Source organism: Ambystoma mexicanum, chromosome 6q, assembly GCF_040938575.1.
Source record: "Ambystoma mexicanum isolate Mex_15411 chromosome 6q, UKY_AmexF1_1, whole genome shotgun sequence".
Taxonomy (NCBI): Eukaryota; Metazoa; Chordata; class Amphibia; order Caudata; family Ambystomatidae; genus Ambystoma; species Ambystoma mexicanum.
In genome coordinates, this window is record NC_090937.1 from 1,178,399,820 (window position 1) to 1,178,422,750 (window position 22,931).

At 43.9% G+C, this 22,931-nt stretch overlaps 1 protein-coding gene across 4 annotated transcripts in view; it reads right to left on the bottom strand.

Annotated features, from left to right (window-relative positions):
• The window catches only part of KLHL5 (kelch like family member 5), a 1,021,700-nt gene that overhangs the window by 414,989 nt on the left and 583,780 nt on the right, over nucleotides 1-22,931 (bottom strand). For 3 of the 4 annotated variants that reach the window (XM_069631792.1, XM_069631790.1, XM_069631789.1), the window contains one exon: nucleotides 9,326-9,538. The exons of the other annotated variant lie outside the window; for it this stretch is intronic. In XM_069631792.1, the coding sequence (XP_069487893.1) occupies nucleotides 9,326-9,538 (213 nt within the window). The remainder of the gene's footprint in view (nucleotides 1-9,325; nucleotides 9,539-22,931) is intronic. 4 annotated transcript variants of the gene reach the window in all.

Below are 22,931 nucleotides of genomic sequence, written 5' to 3' on the forward strand. Positions count from 1 at the left end.
AAGTTCTATGGAGTATGTACCATTTCATCCTTCCCTGACATTGCAGTCTCACGGGGTTCCCAAACCTCCTTCAGATGGCTCATGGTGCAGGCTTTCCAGAGTCCTGCCATCCCTGGTCAGTTGCAGTTCTCAAAGTTTCAAAGCAGATTGGTTGTTGGTTATAGCTGATGGAGAGATCTTGAGAGGGGTCCATTGGGCAAGGGGGCCAAGTATTAGAGACCTTACTCTTCTCTCTATACTGACCATACTCTCCCTGACCCAGTCTTGTTCCTTCTCCCACCAACTGGGACGGCCTACAGCTGACCTTAACCTGCTCTTCCTCACTGTCTTTCTTTGTTCCCATCTCTTTCACCCCCTCCACCTCACCCACTCTGTACACTTTCCACTGATGTTACTAATGGTTCCGACTCGCTCCTGGACTCTGGTGTTTCCCTTTCTTCTTCACCCAGAAACCACGCCACCCCCCTGCCTCTCTCCTTTCCAAGGCTTAGCTTCTGGTCCCACCACCTCCTGATCTGCCATGATTTATGCTCACTCTCCTCCATTGGGTCGGTCTCCTTTTTCACCACTCCCAGAACAGCCTTTTGCCTCAACACCCTGGGTATTACCTCCTCCTTCCTTTGCACTACTGCTAGGATCGACTCCTTCCAATCAACTCCAGATTTTACTTCCTCTCTCCTCTTCTATTGTTAACATCTCCTTCCTCTGCTCTCGAAATATTACCTTCTCCTTCCAATCCATTCCTGATTTTACCTCCTTGTTCCTTTCCTCTGCACTTTTCAGTCCACTCCTGATTTGACTTCCTCCCTTCTTCCCTCCCTCCTCTACTGTTACTACTGTCATTCTATTCACTCCAGGTTTTACCTCCTGCCTCCTCTCCACACCTTCAGATGTCACTACAGCTTCCTGCTCTCCTCTGCTGCCACTTCCCACTCATGTAGCCTCCCAGTCTTCTTCCTCCTTCCAGCCTCCAGCATTCACCAAACACTAGGCTCCTGTAACCCACATTGAAAGACTGGACTGGGTGAGACTTCCAGTGATTGTCTGCAAATGTGAGCAGTAATTGGTTGAGGGCTGGTATTGAATATATCCCCAAACTTCCTGTGCGTCAGAATGAAGGTGGGATGCTGGCCTATGCATCCTTCGGCGGCTAGTGTTTGTTCTGCACGGCTGTCTGCTCATTGTCACTCCGGCTCTCACATTTGCCTAACGCGTTTAGGTTCGCCTGCCTGTGATTCTGCTGTAATTTAAACGGATCAGATGTATACTTATCCTGCTACCTGTAACTGCTCACAGTCCTTACCCTTCTCCTGTAACGGGGGGCTGATACTATGTTGTTACTTGCTATGTCAATATCACCTGTAACGGTTTATTGTATCACATCTTCTGCAACATGTAACCTCTTTTCTGTAACGTGTAACTTCCTCCTAAACATGCGCCCGCAAGCCTCTGGGCAAGGTGCGCAATATAAATAAAATAAATACAAATACAAATACAAATAAATAAAACTGACAGCTATTCTGGAAGCTATGTGTAGATGGTAAGTCGGGGAGAGCGGACTGTGCGTGGCACAAGCCTGTAGGGGAGGTTCAGGTTGCTTAGATCGCTTTGGGAGGGCTAGGGGTGATTATATCACTTTCGCTATGTTCCCTATACTGTTGCCATTGAACCTGGGAAATAATAGTCTTTGTTTGCAGGTCCATGAAGTTCACAGAACCCATGAAAAGTGCCTCTGTGGCGGTCCTGGGCGGTGCGGGTTCCCATTTAATGGGGCCTTAAGCTTTTTAGGGCCAAGGATGGTTAGTTCAACAAGTTGGTTTTGGGAAGGGGCCCGAGAGTAGTTGGCCTATATTGGGGAGGAGAGTATGGTGCCGCTACCATGACTAACCCCAGCCAATTGGCCAAGACTTTATGCCTCCTGCCCAACATCCACAGGCTCATGTGGCACCTGTCTTCAGTGAGGAAGGTGACTTTTTCACTGAGCCAAAAGATGACTATACACCAAAGACGGAACAAGAGAACAGTGATGCTTTTTTGCCAAGGTCAACTTTGATCTGCTTCTTTCTTTGATCACTTGGCAATAGGGCACCATTGGTTGAAAACCTGTTTGAGGGATTTGTACCCAACAACTTCAGCCAGAAGAAAAAATGACTTACCTCATTAATGTTCTTTATGATGGATGTTCCTCCCACGGATTCCACATCTATGATATAATATCCGCAGAACACCTGTTCTTTGGAAACCTTTCTGCCATCAGGGGGCACAGTGCAGCTCTGATTCGGCTTGGCCCAAACGCTCTACGTGCGGCACTCTGGTCAGGAAATCGAGGCCAGTATATATCGAGGCGCTGTGCCCCTTGACCTCCGTTTCACCCATTTTCCATAGCACTTTGACACGGAGGGACTGAATAAAGGTGTACTCGCTATCCGTCAAGGGAGGCATGCAGACAGAGCTAAGAGGACTCTGTGGAAGGAACATCCAGCAGAAAGAACATTACCAAGAAGTAAGTAATTTGTGCTTCTAATGGACACAACCTATACCAGAAAGCACGGGAAGACAGCCTGTAAAACCGAGATCCTGACTGGGAATCTAAGCAGTAATGAGTGGCAAATGTGTGCAGCTAGGCCCACGTAGCTACCTGGAAAAGGTCTAGAACAGGGACCCTGTCTGCAGGGCAGAGGTGGCAGCCAGTCCTCTGGTAGAATGCCTTCAGGCACATCTTTCCCAGCCAGAGATAGCATTCCGAGATGCAGAGAATGATGCACTTTGACAGGGTCTTTTTGGACACAGCCCTTCCATCACAGGCACCAACATAACCAACGAAAAGCCTGGGTCTGCACTGGATCCAGCTGATGGAATTTTTACTCTATCTTGGAAGGATAAGGCAGAATAAAACACAGGAAGATAGATCTTTTGAGAGAGATGACATTCTAAGAACACTTTGGGGAGAAAAAAATACCCCACTATCAACATCACCTTCTCTTTGGGGAAAACCAAATAAGGAGGTTTAACAGGCAACACCTGGAGTCACCCATTTAGCAGAAGTGATGGCCACCAGCAAGGTCGGGGTGAGTAGTCTAATAGAACAAGAATGCAGGGGCTCATATGAAGCACCCATAAAAACATTAACACCAAATCCAGATCCCACGCTGTGACCACAAACTGCTGTGGAGGAAACTAGTTGCACAATCCACATAAATGCTGCATAACTGTGGGGATTGTGAAGAAAGAGCCCTGCTCAGGGGACCGTTTAAAACCTGAGATAGCGGCTACTTACCCCTTCACAAGCCCAATCTGAAGACCTGATCAGGCCAAATACAGTAGAACATCCATAACAGAGGATAGAGGACACGAAATAGGGTCTAAATCCCTTTCCCGGCACCAAGCAGAGAATTTATGACATCTACAAGCAGAAATTGACTTAGTGGTGGGCCTCTGGGCTAAGTGGACCACATCCACAACATAATCTGACAAGTCCCACTCCTTGTATCTCAGCCTCTCAGTAGCCAAGAATGAAGGTACAGGCTGCTGAGGGTCAGGTGGAGGACCTACCCCTCTGACTGGTAAAGTAGATTCAATCGTCCTGGAAGGCGCTTGAGAACGAGAGGAATGACCAGGATTGGCCCGAACGCATAAAAGGGGATTGAACGTCCACTCGACCTTAAATCCATCTCCCAGAGCTCCCCGACTAGTGAATTCCTTGTAGCAGAATTACTCACACTTGCTGTTCACACTGGAAGAGAAAAGATCTATGCGAGGAGTACCAGAGCGGGAGAAAATCTCCAGAACATCCGGACACAGCTCCAATTTATGGTAGGTCAAAGTTTGTCTGCTCAAGGCATCCGCTGTGACATTCTCTTTTCCTACAAGATTGGCAGGAAGAGACTCTGTTCTCCAAAACCCAGAACCGCAGCCGCATTGCTTCTCTGTAAAGTGATAAGGACCCCACATCACCTTGTTGGTTATGGTACTCCATGGCCACTGTCCTGTCCGTAAGGATCAGCACACATTTCCCTTTCACAGAGGGAAGGAAAGCAACTAGGGCCTCGCTGAATGCCCCCATCTCCAGCAAACGTATGTGCTCCCGACACTCTGAGGCATACCCAAGTCCACTACTCACAGTCAGCTCCAGCACATGAGTGCCCCAATATTTCAGGCATGTATCTGTGAGTTAACAGAGGCCATGGTTGATGGAAGACTGTGCCTTTCAGCAGGTTTCTCCTCAGGGACCATCATGCAAGATCTCGGGACACAGAAACCGACACCTGCAGAAGATCTGGCATGTGTGCCTAAAACTACGACCACTGGCAATGTAATAGCCACTGAAGTGACCTCATGAGTAGCCGCACCTCTGGGACCAACACAATGCAGGAGGCCATTTGGCTCACCAGACACAGGAAGGCTGGGGTATTAACTTGTCTATGGGAGGACATGTACCATCTGAGAAATGTTCACCACTTGGTCCCTGGGTGGAAAGGCACTAACCAGGTGAGTGTCCAAGACTGCACGATAAACCAGAGGGACTGGGGTGGCGAAACATGGGACTTTTTCAGCTCAAGGAAAAGCCAGAGCTGTGCAACAGACTGCACGTGCGGAACAAATGTGGCACCATTTGGCCTGGCGAGCGAACTCGGACAAGCCAGTTATCCAGGTAGGGAAAGACAAGATTCACCTCCCTCCTCAGGTGAGTCGCTTCCACAGCCAGCAGCTTTTCGAAAACCCTGGGTGCAAAGAAAAGCCGAACGGCTGGACTGTGAACTGGTAGTGATGCTAGCCCACAATGAACCTCAGGTACTAAGAACCCGTGCTTTTGATGAATGGGCACATGTATGTAGAAATCCTGAAGATCCAGCAACACCAACCAGTTCTACAGATGAAGGTCTTGGAGGATCTGGGCTAGAATTACCATCTTGAATTTGTCCTTTCAGGGGTACAAATTCAGAAGCCTCAGATCAAGTATCGAGAGCAAGCCCAGTCTTTCTTCAGAACTAGAAAATAAGTACCACCCTGTGGGAATCAGAGCCGGTGACAGTGTTGGAATCATCAAAAGAAATCCTTTATTTTCAGGCAAACAGCTCGTTAGGTCACCTCAGAAAAAAAAATAGTAATACAAAAAAAAGTTGTTTTCCCTTTTTACTTCAGGAAAGTTAAGACCTTCTGAGACTAGTATGGTCTCACTCGTTTCCTCACGATGTGCTCACGTAAAACCTTAATAGGCCCAACAAAATTCTCTCTCTCCCGTCTCTCCGTCCGGGTCCTGCATGATACAGAAACAGAATGACAGTGTATCCAGTTTGCTGTTCTTTATAGCATGTGATTGCCTCAGTGTCCAATCAGTCTTAGGGAGGAATGTACATTCAGTATGTAAGGTGGTCAGTCGTGCCCCCCTGGTTTAATCTAATGACCCATGGCCGCCATAGCCCTCACCTGTCGCCAGCCCGCTCACATGTAAGGAACTCCAAAGGTGCTCCCGTGTTTCCCCGAGTGGCTGAGCTCTGCTCACTCTGCAGGGAAGGGGAGCAGCGTTTGAGCAGTCCAAAGCCTTGAATCACACCAGGCTTCCGGAAAGCATGGCAAGTGTCGTGATAAGCTGCTAGGCGCTTGCAGTTACCTGCATTTGCACTAACCCACTGAGCTATCTTGTGTGTACTAGAGCCTATTCGAAGCGTGGAGGAAAATGCTGACATCAACCAGGACTCTCGAACTGGGTGAGCCTGCATGCTTGCAAGGGGTTAATTGCAAAGGCCTTTTCTGAAGACATAAAACATCTAGCACAAGAGGCTCTGTGCAGCCCTTGGGAGTCAGGCATAGCTTTGCTCGTCTTCGCTCTGCGAGTCAGGTGCACTGATAAGGCAAGAATGCAAAACACAGTGCCCGAAGCCTGGGAGCCAATACTGGCTGTTTCCAGTCTTGTAACTTTCCAAGCAAAAAACATGTTTACTGCCAGGAGGGGAGAGCCTAGAAGCTTCTCGAAGAGCTGACACGTCATGATGATTGACGTGCAGCTCCTAATAAGAGAACTATACTTGGACCAGGGAGGGGGGACTCATCCTGGACTGTTGGGAAGACGCGCGTATCAAGGACAGTGCCTGGACAACCAGCTGTGCGCTATCTGAGCCGAGACTCCTAACATCACATCCCCGCTCTGGTGTAGGACTGTGGGGGCTTGGCCAGTCCTCCCCTCCTCTGCTGAGGAGTGCCGGGCACCTGTAGCGGCGAGGGTCCTGGGTGTGATCAGATCGTACCTTCATCTACATTTCATTAGGAGCGTAAGACCAAATAATTGCATAGTAATCTGTGATTTATAATTGGCATTATATAGCTTGCACTCTCTATTTCCATATTATTATAAATTGCTGCTTAGTTTTCATTAGTCATTGTAGATAATAAATGCAAGCATCATATTCTGTGTGATTGGCTTTTTTCCAGACTGAGTTCATCGTGCTTCTTAAACCTTATTTGTGTGGGAAGGTAATTAGGAGTGATTTACTTTGCACAAAGGGCTGGATCCCAGGGAGGTGCGGGTACTGTTTATCACTACAGCAAGTCTGTGGTCCAGGGCAATGCTGCTGTCCCTGACACAGCGGTGTTGCTGTTTGTGTGTACTACTGCGGCTGTCAGCGGACCTGCAATACGGTCCGTGTTGGAGGAAGCAGAGGTGGGTTCAGGCCCTATACTTACGTCTCTCCACACGTCTGTGGTCCGGTCTCCGTCAGGTTTGTCAGTGGGGTTAGGCAGCTCCCCGCAGTGTGACTGCCGTCTTTGGTATACACTCTAGTTTCAGGCAAGTCCCTGCATTCTGGCCACCTCTGTTAGGGTACACTCCCACACACCCACTGCCTCGTTCTGAGCATGAAGCCAGTTCTATTGTGCTCATTGAGAGTAGCTGACAGACCTCCTCCAAAAGGATAGGGCCCAGAGGCAATGTGGTGGTTTATGGCGAGTGGTCTGGAGGAGGCTGAATGAAAGGAAGACAGTAACCCTTCTGAACGACCTGCAAGGCCCATTGCACCATGATCTGAGACGATTCCATGCCGGACAGGGGACTTGTGGCAGAATTCCTCACAGAGGTTTTCCACCTTGGGTTGCTGCAGGGGCAGTTGCCGATGTCTGTCCTGCAGTATCCTTGGCCCCGCCAGACCTTTCCCATGGGGGTGTAAGAGATAGAGGGTTGAAATCCTGACCTCTCATGTAAAGCACAGAGGGTTGCTATACCGCAACACAGTGGGTCCTTATGAAGCCGGTGTGACGAACAACACTAAAGCATAAGTGTCAAGCATCTTCAATCAGAGGTTCTCCCTTTCCTCTGCGGTGGAGGATTGGGTGGTCAACTGTACCTGCAGTGCAATTTTTGGTGAGTCTCTGGATCAATGACTTCTCTTCCTCGAGGATGAAGAAAAAATATGACGGGAAGAACCGGCAGGGGAGTGAGACCTTTTGTTGTGCTTCTTCTTGTGTTTTTTCACGGGAGACATGTGCTTGGATCGGTAATCAGCGCTGCACAACCTCAACCAAGACTGTGCGCCTTCCCCCAACATCTTGTGGAGGCAGGTGAAGAGTTTAGTCACCCTTTCCCAGAGGACCTTTGGATGTATGGATCGGCACGACCCACAATCGTTGATGTTGTGCTTCTCCCCTAATACAAACAGATACAATGGGGTTATGACATTAACTTTTGCCGGTTGCAATCCAGAGAAGTTTTAAAACCTGAGGCCTTAGCGGTGTTGGGCATTTTTTCATTAAGCAAAGTAGCATGTCCCCGAAGTGTGCAAAGTGCGCAAAAAAAAGGAACCGAGTTCACGTGGTGTGGTGCCTCGATATATACCGGTCCTGACGTCATGTCCGGCACGGGTTACGCAGAGGTGTCTGGCAAGCTGGAGTGAAGCCACGCTGCACCACCTGGTGGTCGAAAAGATTCAGAAGATGAGCTGCGCAGCAGACTTATCATAGATGAGGAATCCGTGGGAAGAAGGAATCCATTCGAACTAGTATTGCTAAATCGGTATCAGGACCCTGGAGTGAACTATGCGCAACTTCCAAATAATGGAAATTAGCCCTGGATGATCCATCATATTGGCATTTTCTGTGTAATTTTAAATTAGCCTCTCTGAAGCACCAGGATTAACTTAGCAGTTCTGAAAAGGGAATTCAGTACGAACTGTGCTCAACTTCTCAGCTTACATGCTAAAGAAGCAAAACCCTTAGAATCATCAGGTCTACCAACAGAAGCAGCAATCTTCACACAGCTGTTGACAAGATTCAACTCCTGTACCAGGTACAGTACCAGACATTCTGCAAATAAATAATTGTCACCTGTACTAGCAGGACTTCTCCTTTCATCAGGCTTCTGCCAGATGCTGGAACAATATTTGCATAAATAGACAAGCAGAAAATGGATGTGTAGACAACACCGGCAGATGATACACATGCACACAAGGCAGATGATACAGGCTTTGTGAGGTTCAACCTCAAAGAACTGTCACCAACAATGAACTCATGACTTGAATCAGGCAATATATGGCATACATAGAAACAAACCATATATCTTTTCATTCTGATAATTTCAACTGCTATCGAAAATAAATTCTGCATTAGCAAACAGAAAGGAACATAGAAATAGAGAGTTTACTTGGTTGCAGAATAAAATATCTTCAGGGGAATTGCAAGCAGAGCTGTTTACAAACCTGCCCACTTGGAAGCATTAGCAGGATCAGAAGAACAATTGTTGGTGATGTGAGAGGAAAGAGGTACTCACACCAGTGTGTGGAGAGCACTTTATAATTGTAACTAAACAGAATCTTTTTACATAAAAGATAAAAGAGCAGTGATCAATGGAAGGATTTGTTGACAAGGAACTAAAAGCATCGCCTGGGTATCCGTCATCACTCAGTAAACAGGAGCTACCCCTGGGGAACAAGGAGCTAGTTCCTAGTAAGTTGCAAATCTAACTTCCACATGCGAGGCAAACTATATTCTTTTGTCTATTATGACCCATGATGGTTCAAATATCTTCTCGATGTAGCCTAATACTGCTTTAGACACATGCCAAAACATGTAGATTTGAATTGATTTAGGTATGTTTGCATGCCAAAAGTTGGCTTGGGGACTCAAATGTAGTTCTAGGTAGCAGTTGGGTGTCAAGCTAGCCTGGCTCTTCCAGGCTACAAGCAAGATCTAAATAGCTCCCAATTACTAGGAATTTCGAAATCTGCATGAAAACGTATTGATGTGTCTTGTGATGAGAGCCACACTTCGTGGCGGAGTGGCACTGAACAGTAAGGTTTGAGTGTAATGTTAGCGATGTAACAATTTAAAATATTCATACCTGTGGCACAAGTAGAGGCAGCCTAATGTAAGCTAATAGTTTACTGAGATCCCTTCGCCTCTGATCCAAGTCATGGCGCACCCACGTAAGTAATGCATTCAGTATGGTTTCTTCAATAGGAATGTTCATATCGTCACTTGCTAACAACTTCGCTATTTCACTGCTGGGTAACAACAAAAATTCCTGATTCTTTATCACTTCCAAGAAGTGCTCCTGCAAGAAACAAAATATGATAATCTTGTAATTTCAATTTTCTTTACACATCAAGTAAATGTGAATTTAGTCACTTTCTTCTGTTGCAAGAAGCACTGCAATGTTTACTCTTATGAACCTATATGTCATACTACTGTATTACATGGGTGCCCAAGCTATGTTCAGCGTGGATAGTTTACATGCCAATATGGCATTATCTAGGAAATGAGTATTGTGGAATAGTATTCCCGAATGATTAAAAAGAAACAGGTCAGGATGCAACATTTTCATGCATTAACTGGATACCTCTGCTTGCACATATTATGGCTATCGACTTAAATTGGCACTTACCTTTTGTCCTATTTCTTCTAGGACCTTCCCCTTTCAGCTCATCCCTGAGCTTAACTGATCTGAATGTTCCAAGGATGTGAAGATCAAAACCTCTTTCCCCCCTCTAGCCATTCACAATTAGGCCCTGCAAAGTGATTATGCTCACAGTGGCACCTTAAAAAATCAACAATATATAAAATAAATGTTTCCTTACAATTACAGAATCACAGTTTATGTGCCAGTATGAGACCATGTACTTTTTTTTTATTTATTAAATGTGCTGTGGGTAGATTAAGAAACATTACACAACACACAGACAAGCATAATTATACACATTCATGATTGAAATTCCAAACAAATCAACACTTATACGAATTCATTCAAATACAAAATTCATTAAAAGAGTTATTATAAAATCTTCCTCCCCTCAGCCTCCCAACCCCCACACACACAACCCGGATCATCATTCATTTAAACTTGACCGATTCTTAACTAATGAGGGGAGGAAGGATAGCCCAGGGGCAACGTGTTTGTCTTGGAGGCAAAACAACGCAGCGCAAAACAGGTTAGAATCCCGATCCTGCGCTTAGAATCCACTCACTGGTATTAAGCGCGTTATAAAAGAACAACTGTAAGAATATCCTTCAAGTGCTTTATGGCTTCCCTCCAAAAAGCTAGGAGAGACACAGAATATGAAATCGAGGTAGTACTCATAAATCTAGACTATACATTTTCTGAAAAGACTGCCCATGTAGAAGATACAAATTGTGAAAAATAGAAAAACCTTCTGGGGGTGAGGGCCACACATTCCATTAAAAGATGGTGCAAAGATTACTTTTCTTTAGTTTTGCACAACCTACTAATCCTCTAACCCAATATGAGGGCCTATAACTTCCAGTGTAGGATAACAATTCAATCTAAATATGAGAAGTCCATCCCTGAAGGATCGTGATAGTGACTTAATTATATACGCTTGTGCATAAATTGCAGGCGAGCAGAATTCCATCCACATTGCTAAATGTTTGAATAGCGATCAACAAAACCAACCCTCCAAAAATCAACTCGATACCAGTTCCGGCCATGGCATATGAAGACGATATCGTTCTCCTAGATAAAACACCAACTGGACTACAAGCCTCTCTGACAGCTTTGAGTCAATACATGGGAAAAAACGAATTAACGATCAACACTCGAAAAACCAAGACAATGGGCCTCATTACGACCCAGGCGGTCCGGAAATAACGGTGACGGTAAACCCGCTGCCACCGTTGTTTCCGGACTGCCTGAGTCCGACCCCTGCAGGCGGGAGGTGATGTTCCCGCCAGGTCTGACCTAGCGGGTTTAACACCTCCCGCATGCAGGCGGACGAGGAAACACCGGCAGCATTACGAGATGCTGCCGGTGTTTCCATGATCCCCATTTCCATCGAGTCCCATAGGACTCAATGGGAATGGGGATTTACAGCATTCCGCCTCCATGATTCCCGGAAAGCCGGGGTTGTAATGCCCCGGTAATTCCGGGAATCACAGAGGCGGAATGGTAATACGAGTCCGGCGTTAACCAGGCGGTTTTACCGCCTCGGTTAACGCCGGACTCGTAATGAGGCCCAATGACTCTCACCAAACCACCCACAAAAAAACCATACCAACCGATCTTTACCATCAACGATTCCAAAATTGAAAACGTGACAACCTTCAAGTACCTCGGCATTCGAATAAATCAATCGAAATCAGAAGACCAATGGATAGACAAAATTGACCAAACAGCCCAAACCCTATCAAGACAAGGATGTAAACTGCACAGAAAATATGGCAAGTTCTCTTTCAATCCCATCATCGCCTATTACAGACAGAAGTACATCCCGATATTAAGATATGGAACAGAAGCAATGCTGAATGTCCATACAATCAACTGGACGAAATATGAATCAATATTTTAGCGCAAAATCCTTCGGCTGCCACAAACATACCCAAGGCCTAGAATACGCTATGAAATGGCAACCCAGTCAATCGACTCCTTTGTACAATGGAAAAGATTAGACATCTTCCGCAAAATACTGACAGATGAAAAAACACCAGCTATCCAAATCCTACGAGCTAAAGAAAATACCTTTAACACCACAATATTACAAAAATGGAAATCCTCGATGAGAAATGAAATGGAAAACAAAGATATTACAGAAGAACTCCTCATGCTTCGCCCACAACATGCAAAAATAAAACTTCTGCATAACGACTGGATAAAGACCATTCAAAAAAAAGAATACCTACAAACAGAATTTACAATGCACAAAAGACAATAGAAAAATCCATGAACTACCAGCCTACTTGCAAATCTTCCCAGACCAAATCATTCAAACAACGTTCTTAAAACTACGTCTGAATATTCTTCCCACAAAATCATATCTATCTATATGCGGCAAACAACTACTGCCGGTTCTGCAACGACCAAGAAATCGCTGAAACCATCTTCTCCTGGTCATGGAATGCAAAGAACTTTCCCTTCAACGCAAACAATTTGGAACGTTCTTTCAACTTTCAGCCAAACAAATGACCACGCAAGAAAGGTGGGCCGCTCTCCTCAGCGGCCATAACAACAAATACACCTACACAATTGCCCTTTTTTTAAGCTTTATATTGGAACTAAACAAAAAAAAAACACCGGGAACTGTACTTTAAATCATTAAGCCTAAACACTAACGAAATTCCTGGAAATGATGAAAAAGTTTACAAATAAACTATACCATAAAAAAAAAATATATTAAAAAAAATTAAAAATAGCAATCATTTCTTTAGGTGCTGTAATGTCATTTCGGTCCAGTGCACAGAGCCTACTTTTAATAGTAGGAAGACTCACATCACTGGTCCATTTAATTTCCCCCAAATGTTATTCACATTCACACAGAAACCTACTCAAAGCTTCATTAGATCAAACAGAAATGGACTCCCTCAGTCTAGTAAACACATCACACTCCTCACCATTGTGAAATGTATAAAACAAAACATATTTTACGCCATCTATACTAAAACCACCAGGATGAAAGTCTTAATTGCAGTCCAATAGCCTCGATAGGTATGTGAGGGGGTTGTCTCTGAACCTTTCGCCACATTTTTCCTTCACTCACACTTAACCATCTCTTAATTGAAGGTGGGAGGAGTTCGCAACCATACATAATTGACAGTGTAACTTTTGCCCTAAACATTTGCAACACAGGCAATAAGGAATAGAAGCACATCTTCTTCTGAGTGGACCTCATCTGTAGAAAGTAATCCTCAATTTGAATATCCAATCTATTTGTCACCAGCCTCATTTGATAAGGAGCAAACAGGTAGCTCAAATATATTATTGATGGTACTCTGACAATACCCTTATTCACAAGGTACCAACTAAAGTTCTTAAATTTCTTAGGTGCATTACAGCACAAAATATTAGATCTGTTCGGGTTAATTGCTAACTATTTTCATTGAAGTAGAACAACGTTTGATCCAACCACCTCTGCAAACCAATCAGCGTGATATACAAAAGAAGGATGTCACCTGCATATGTAAGCCATCCAACTTCCAGAGTGACCAGCCTGGGCGGAAAGAGAAAAGACTATTCAAAACCTGTAGGGAGATTTGCAGTATATGAATTAAATCAAATAGGCGTCAGACTGCATTCCTGGTGCAAATCTAAATGGACAATTACTTCTTAAGAGAGAAATCTCTCAGCATTATGTTGCAATCAAAATTCAATTTCCATGAAACTTTAGGATGGTAAGAAACACAATAAACAGACTCAAGTGGGGCGAATAAAATGGCACAGGATAGCGATTGATCCATACCGATTTCAGGATACCATTTGTTTGGACCCTTATCTGCAGTCTGTTCAAGTTCTTATTATTTTTTATTGTGCAATCAGTTTACAATACAATGCAACCTTACACAAAACATTACAAATTCATAGGAGCCACAAACATCTAAAATGATCCATTGTAGTTAGAAACAGCTAATTGTACAATATCAACAATACCTTAAAATGGACTGATCCATACTTATTGCATTAAAATCTACTCAACAAATTCTATAAAACATAAACATTGATATAAAGCTTTATTCAGTTCGAATGGCAGGGAAGCCCAAATTTGACTCCATATTGAGAGCCGGGGGCTCAATCTAGCGTCTTCTATTTATTTCCCAAAACAAATTGGACGTTGGACTACCAGAGCATCAATGGTAAGAAATAAATGCTCCAGCGTCTCAACCTCTTTATTGCAGTATCTATGCATTTCAGTGACACAATTTATCTTCTTCCAACGGAAACAGTTGGCCCTTCTCTGAAGAATACTGACCCTGAACCTTAATAAACTATTTCCAAATTTCCAGGAGGGGAAATAAATGGGTTACTGTGCACATTTCCCCAGCCGTTTATGGCCAGTGCTCAACTGTACCATTCATATTCTCCCAATGAATCATATGTTCAGCACCAATCTAAGAGTCATAAACGTTGTTTAAAAGCTGCAGGGTTATCATACACACTAGTACACTTTTTAACCCCCAAAGATCCAGTTTAGCAGCAATTTTAATCAGGTGAATGTTATTCAACTTAGAATTTTTTTTCATAAAAATTAGCAAATTTATAATTGTTTGGGATATTTACAAATGTATGGCAAACAAAATTATTTTCCATAAAATGTGGGCATAGAAAGATAAGACCATTTCAAACCTAATTACATTTACAGGAATTCATTTTGGCAATATTAAAACACTTTTCCAGTTAAACCTTCGAGGTGGTTAACATCCTCATCTAGTAAACAATGATTCACTTCTGACCCATACGTCATTGGCGGGACTACTTTCGTTTTATACAATTTCACGAGTGGGACAGTGACAAGTTCCTGTACCTAAAATTTAAATTCTTCATTTGGGCTATGAGGGATTTAGCTTCATCATTAATAACTAGCTAAAACGGTTTTTTTCAGGCTTAGAATTTTTACAAAACCTAAATATTGAAAACTTTCTACACTGTCAATTTTCCTACCTTCCCACCACCAAACTGCTCTTATTTTGTTGATGACTTGCTGATAAAATTAACAAATGAGTTTTACATAGGTTTGTCAATAGGTCATTATTTTTACAATACTCATTAAAACTATTAATTAACCACTGTGATCCGACCTTTGAGCAATCTAACTTAATAATGTCATCAGCATAAGTCAATCTATTTAACTTTGTGCCCAAGATCTATGGTGCTAAAAAAGAGGCATTCCTCAATTATTCCTCCAAGTCTTCCAAATATTAAATAAAAAAGGAGCTAAAATAAAACCTTGTTGAAGACCTCGGAAGGTCGGAATAAGAGAAGATAGCACACCTTGTGCATTTACCCTCACTCTTAATACTGAGTATTAATGTAAATGGATGAGGATTGCCAGAAGTCCAGGTGGCAATCCCCATTGCTCTAGTTTCGGCCAAAGTTTATACCGGTTTACCCGGTCAAAAGCCAAAGATCTATGGTGACAACAAAAATGTCCTTTACCGCTCCCTCTTAGATGAAACGTTGCACATGGTCCATCACCCATCGTGAAAGAGGTTCTGATCCCAGCTCTGAATCGTACTTGATTCATTTTTTTAAAAAAAATGTATTTGCCCAAGATTGCAAGGCATTTAATACCACAGAGTGTGAGAAACCTGAGGGTATTCTCCCACATAAATCCTGGGAATTCCTTATTCAAGTAACCAGGGAAGAACTGACTCTCTCGTATACAAACCCTGGGAGTAGAAGTAAACAACCAATTTCTGAGGGGCAAGAAGACTCTTTATAAAAAAAGTTAACCAACATGATGTACAGTTAACCCTCTTAGCCTTCCCATAATCATCCAATAGTTCTCCCCTGATACAATTATTGTATTTTATTATATCGCGGGGTCCCAGATCAATCTGTTTTTGCCATGGAGATATTAATAATTCCCATTTTATCCTTCTTCCAGGTTGATCTCAGAGATGGAAATTTCACTTCTAAACTTAAATGATCACTAGGCGATCCAGCATCTATTTAAGATTTTTTATAATTAAACAACACATTTTCCGAGGTTATAATAAAATCGATAAAGGATTCTCAATTTGCACTCTTCCGAGTATTCTTATAGTAGTCACCTTGTTGAGCATCACCCGTGATTACATATAGATTCACCCTTTAAAAACGTCATCTATTTTCTGCCTTTGACCTCCTGGACTTTAATATTTGGGTATTTTCCTTTATATTTATTACGCAGTTCTTCATAAAGGCCCAAGCAATCTGAATTAAAGTTACCAGCTATGATTATCGAGCCATGTGTCCATTTCCCCAACCAATTACTTAACATACACTCCAGCTGATCCATGTATATGACTTGAGTTGCCTCTACATAGTTACAGTATATATATTGATTATCTATGGATGATGATTCTGGTCAGCCAACATAACATGAACCACCAGAAAGCTAGATATTGTCACCTGAAATTCTTCCATTTCAGATACAGAATCAGATTTTGCTGCTACAATCTGGCCCCCCCTTCGGACAATCCAAGGGGCCTCTGATTGCTTTCTGTTGACAAAAGTGATATCTGTCTAATACCGCACAGTCCACAAAAAATGTTTCTTGTAAAATTATCAAATCATGCATACATAACTTTACATAAGTTTCCTCCGTATTAAGTAGATGTTGGAAGCCTTGTGAATTTCACAAGCAAATGCTAAAAACCTGGTTGCTGCATTGGACCAGCCCTAATTCTCCCACAGAACGACTGTGGTAATCATGACCAATCATCCATCGCGCTTTCATAATTATTCACCGATTGCACCAAAGTTACTGTACGAGCCAAACACTGATCCGAAGGGCATAATCACATTTTCATGCTTGGCAATGGAGATAAGCAATTTCCACTTGGCAATTATTTACCAAGTGAATTCCTTGAGCAGATATAAAAAATCAAAACCTGTGTCGAAATCCGCTTACAGAGGCTAAAATAAGATCCCTAATTAAACTAAAATTAACAGTTACAGCCATTGGGCCTCATTATGACATCAGCGGTAGTGGGCTGCCTCTGGTGTAATTTTTTTGCCGGCGCCTGCGAATGGGCAATATCCGGGTCATTACGGCCCTGCCGGACCCGGTAATTGTCCATTTGCAGGCGCCGGAAAAAAGAGGGCGGAATGGGGAGGTCGGATGCACCGACACCGTTTATAATGGCGCCAGTGCATCCGACATGCTGTGCTCGCGGGTGCCGCTGCCCGCCAGGTCTGATCTGGCAGGCAGAAAGGCACCCACGAGCACAACTCGTAGTTTGCCGGTCCAGGAACTATGGTACCTGCAATCTTACCGGTACCGTAGTTCCTGGACCGCAAACTTATAATGAGGCCCATTATGTTAGTTAACCTTTTGTGGTAAAAGTCAATGGGCCTCATTACGACTCAGGCGGTAAGGGTTTTACGGCGGCGTAAACAACGCCGACCCTTACCGCCTGAGTACGAGGTCCCTTAGCGCCATGGCGGATTTAACACCTGCTTTTAGCAGGTGTTAAAATCCATGGCGCTAAGGGACCATGGAGTTAATTACGCCACCGTAATTTACGGTGGCGTAATTAACGCCTTCCCCACTCCCATTATGCCCTATGGGGCAGAATGGGGAAGGGTAAATGGGAAAATGGGGATTTACCGCCCCGCCAAGGTTGGAATGGGGCGGTAAATCCGCCAACCACCATGGCGTAAACGTAGTTTACGCCATGGTGGTAAAGTCACGGCCCAGGCGGTAACTTACCGCCTGGGTCGTAATGAGGCCCAATCAGATCAATGTAGCTAGAAGCAACTGCTTTTAAAACAGGAACTTCATGTAGGATAGCTAAAACAGCACCTCTATTAAGAATAACCATCTTCATGCGAGAAGATAGCCTTCAAGCTAATTCTGGAAGAATTAGCATCTTTCGTGCACTCCACTGCTGGTCTCGGGGGAGGTAGACCAACAAGCATTTGCGTTACAGTTGGACCCATTCCGGGTGGCTTAAAGAGTTTGTGTCACAAAATTGATGGCCTTTCGCCAATCCTAAATCCACACTGGTAACAGAAGCATGCTTATTCAAAAACCTAGGGTATACCTCCTCCAGATCCATTTGGCAAGCAGTGGTCCTACGGGGCTGAATTCCACGGCTGCTAACTGATATTTCAAAAATTGAGCAATGAGAATCAGACTGAGGAGGCATCGCTTCTTTAGACTTATCAGGGAGACAACATAGCCTAAATATTGGAGCAATGTTCGAAGGGACTGTCTCCATAATTTCGATGGAATTTCCACATGGTCTTGTTGCACATGTAACGACCTCACGAAATTCAAAGAATTCCTATTCATTTTCTTTGCTATCTTGTTTTTGTCTTTTTATGGGGTTGTTTGATAGCCTTATTTATGTAATTATGCTTCTGTTTCTTCTTTTTCTGAACAGAATTATTGAGTACCAGAGAGTCAGGGAAATCAGCTATCATTAGGGGGGCTTCTGAACATCACTAATTGCCCTTAATTGTAAAAACGACTCACTTAGTTCTACAGAGGGGGGAGTGTAAGCGTAAATCGGTTGCATGGGAGAGGATGTAAGTGGCATGACTATATCCCTCCTTTTGACGTTAACATCATTGGGACTTTGCTTGAATACTGTGTCAAAATAATGGATTTCTACTAAAGGCGGCATGGTTAATTCCCTGTTTAAAACTGTCATTTTTCTTGCTTTGGTGGAGCACAACGGCAACAAAATTCTGAATGTCCATGAAATGCTTGACAATCTCTAAATCCATGTCGTAAAAAGGTATCCGTCGAAAATCCTTGTGTATTTCGTTTAGCTTCACTATGATGCTGGTTACCTCATACTTAAAGAAGCATCTAACTTCTTCCTTCTGAGCTATCAATGATACTTTCTGCTGTATTTCCGACAATGTTTCCGTATTTGCACAGACTTCCTGCTTTAATATATCAAAAACATTTACAGGGGAATACAAAACAAAATGTAGAGCGGCCGATGTTTGGGGTCCCAGGTCCACGCACGGAGGATTGGAGTACTCGAACTTGAAAGAATAGACGACACATTCAGGTCTGGTTAGACTTGAAAAGCAGGGTAGTTAAACAAGTCAGGGGTGTTTGATAACCAATCCCGAATACTATGGATTGAGACCGGGACATCACTGGTACATAGTCTGATAGATTCCCCACTAATGGTTATGAGACCTCATTTAGTTGTGCGGAGATTGCATTTTGGTTCAGCATTAATACCTCATTTGAACCCCCGGCAACAGGGAGTCCCTGATCGTGGCCAAGAATTAAGGCTTTTTCACAAGGAAAATATTCTGTGATTTTCTTCTTTATAATTGTGGCGGTGAGGGTATAGTCTAAACCAGGCAAAATAGTTGGTGGAGTACTGAGTACAACCTGTGCTAATATTTCTATACCACGAGTCTCAGTCAAGAGTGCCATAGAGCAGGTGAGCAAATCAAACTTGTTATATATGTTTTCCATTTTGGAGGTCGGCAGTGAAGCCTCTAGGTCTACAAGACCTCCCTTTCCGTGACTCTGCTAATTATACATATCAAAGATAAGTAAAAGATGAATAATCATTCACTGTTCGCTCTCAGCAGAGTTACTGCACCGACTAGCAGGAGGGTATCTAAAATGCTCCAGCCTCACGCAACTGCTGCACACAACTGCGCATGGCTGGTGCTTCGCTGGCGCAAATGTGTTCTGTTCTGCTCCGACACAGAAGTGAATACAAATAAGAATACACTGGGATGCAGGGTCACTGCTGCACACAACTGTGCTTGGCTGGTGCTTCAAGTTATTCAAGAGCCATCATAAACCACTGGAATCTGGAGATATAAGCTTGGAAAGGATTCCCTGATTTTGTGAGGAGTATTGCTGTATTATGTGGGCCGTAATCCAGTGCTTATAGCGCTGTCTCTCTTTCCCAGAGGCTATTGATGACCAAACATAATCTCCTTTTGATTGTACAGCATTGTTTTGTAAAGCCTGTCTCAACAACCCCTTGTGATCTCTAATGTGTATATCAAAGGTTACAACATGCTGATCTACAAATGGTGGAGGCTTTCCTTGTGCACTAGTAGAAGCTTTTTCTTTCTACATAAGTAACATTTTACCAAAATTCTGATGTGCAAAATGATAGTCGTTCTTCAATAGACCATGAATCCCAATAACAACCTCCTCCTTCGAGAACTCCTCAAGAGGTTTACAACAAAATCGCAAGGTAAAGAGAAGGATAAACCTTGCTGACCAGTAAGCCTAAAAGTTCAGATCAGCAAGCATGTGTTTTTTCATTTGAGTTGGAACTAAGCACTCCGCTCATGGATTCAATCTGCGAACACGCAGCACTGCAGGACTATGTAAAGGTGCGGGCTGGAGGAATGGAAGAATTGTTTAACAAATACACTTGTGGATAACTAAAAACCCACAGTACAAAGACAGGATAAATAACGTCAGTGTGGCTCAACATCCCTTGCGGGAAAATATTAGGAAAAGGGTAATGAAGCATTAGAGTAAGAGGTAGTGTGCCTTTTACACAAACATATGCTCACAGGTCAGAGATTTCAAAGGAAATGTTTTGAACACTGCATAATTATTTCATGAGTCTCTCTGAGGAAATCATAGAGGCCCCCAGAGTTTCATTTGGTTACAACAATCTGTTCCACGTTATTTGTGTGCGAAAACAACCCAACAATCTGCCTTGTCATTTCGCTATGTGCTATGGAAGCTATGGAAAATGGCTGCACATAGGTTCTGCCCTTCCGTGCATGTCATTGCATCACCTTCACCTAAAGCGAATCGGTGAGAGGAAGCATGAGCTTTAAACGTTCGCACACGTGCGTTGCGTCATTCTTCATCTGAAGTGATTGAGAGACCCATATCGAGGTCCATTACAACACATTCCATGCTTAGGATACACCAAGTACAAGAGGATAGCTCTGAGAAGTAAGCAAACTTAGTGACAGAACACTCAACCAACTTGCATTTTTAAACATGTGACGACACCCCTAACACAATGCCATACCATCATCACAACAATATTTCTTAACTTATATGCTTTATGGAGGAAATAAAAATCTCCCGCTGACCCAACGGCTGAAACATCATCAAGACAGAGAGAAGACCATGGGTATTCACTTGGGTATTCACTTATATCCTGCTAATAAAAATGATGCTGTATCATGGGGGAATAATCGGTTCATTACAGCCTACCCGTCCCAATCCAGAGTGGCTCTGTCCCTTATCCATAAAACACTTAAGTTTGCGCTGAAGAGAACACGCACTAATGTGGAGGGTCGATATGTTATTGTTCATGGTGTGGTCGAGGGCGTGGAGGTCTTGTTAGTCAACATGTATGGGCCGAATACGGACTCCTATGAATTCTGTGAAAGCATAGCGAACATCATTGACTCATATCCGTTGGGTGACAAACATTTAGTGGACCAAGGGGTGGATCAGATGGGGACGGCCCCCAGGCCACCATCTAAAGCTGCCCGTAGCTTGCTGAGTAAGATGGAGAGGCTTGGGATGCACGATGAGTGGAGAATCAGGCATCCACAAGACAGACATTACACATACTACTCGCCAGTCCACGATATGGCTTCCCGAATAGATCTCGTGCTGGTCTCACAACAGCTGATGTGTAAGGTTCGACATCCTTCCCCACCCACTCCCCGTTAGCATGCAGATAATAATGGGGACGGGGAATCCGAGTCAGACCTCATGGAGGTTTAAGTGTGAGGTTCTACAGGACACAGTATTCAGGGCAAACATTGAGGCTGATATACGTACCTATTTCCCTCATAACACTTCCGGGGCTACATCGCAGGGCATGGTGTGGCAGGCATTCAAATCTTATAATAGAGGTATGGCCATCTCGAAAGAATGTGGGGGACTCAGGACCATTGGGTGCAATTTGGAGAGTTGTGAATCCAAGCTTAAAGGGTTGGAATGATTATGCCGCCGCACCAGATCCGACCACCATGACAAATACACGCTACGCTTGAACAATTTCAGGCACACACACAGAGGGAAATCAAATACTTTGTGAAACACACGGCAGGCAGGCGATATGGGGAGGGGAAGCGCCCTGGGAAGACACTGACCAGGTTGGTGCAGATGGAGCATGGCCCACAGCATATAGATGCCATACTGGATGAGCTGGGTGAGATTAAATATATGGACCAGAGATACTGGGGGTGTTCGGGCAATTCTACAAATCTCTCTACCGGGCTGCCCCATCTATGGGGGCACAAGCTATACATTTGCTACTGGAAGATATACCCCTGTCCAGACTGTCTGTGACTGCTAGGGAACAGATCAATGGGCCATTTACTATCGAGGAGATTATGAAAGTCATCAAAGACTTCCATAGGGGTAAGGCGCCAGACCCAGACTAGCTGACCGCCGAATTCTATGCTGTGTTTGGGGCGATACTGGACCCCCACCTACTGTGGGTATGGGAAGAGGCACTAGCCTGCTCCATCTTCCAAAGTCACTGCGAGAGGCCACCATCACGATCCTCCTCAAGCCGGGTAAACCGGCAAACAAGTGTGGTTCATATAGACCACTATCGTTACTCAATGTGGACACCAACATTTTCGCTAAGATTATAGCTAATAGGCTCCTTCCCCTGATGGTAAAACAAAGTTTGCACTTGGTTTGGAATCCAATTAGCTAACCTGTTCACAGGTTGCCACCACTTAGAGCCGGTTCTGACAGAATCTAATGCACAGTTCTGCCGCCTTTTGCATTAGCCAGTTGGAAATGTTCTGAATGTATGTCAATGTGTTCTATCAGGTATATGCCACCATTGAACAAGGTTAGGGACAGCTTCCTTCTCTATCTCTTTTAGATAGGCATTGCACCACACGCCACCTAGGGTGAGGCACCCCCCGATAGGGTCAGGGTGTCCTTCTCCAGGGCTAGCTTGTAGCTGGGTTGTCTCCCCTTTTTTCAGACTGTGTGTTCATGTAAAATAATTAACTACATTGTATTTTTGATTAACCACTCTCCTGCTGAACCGTTGTTTTGTGTTATCACATTGCATCCAGT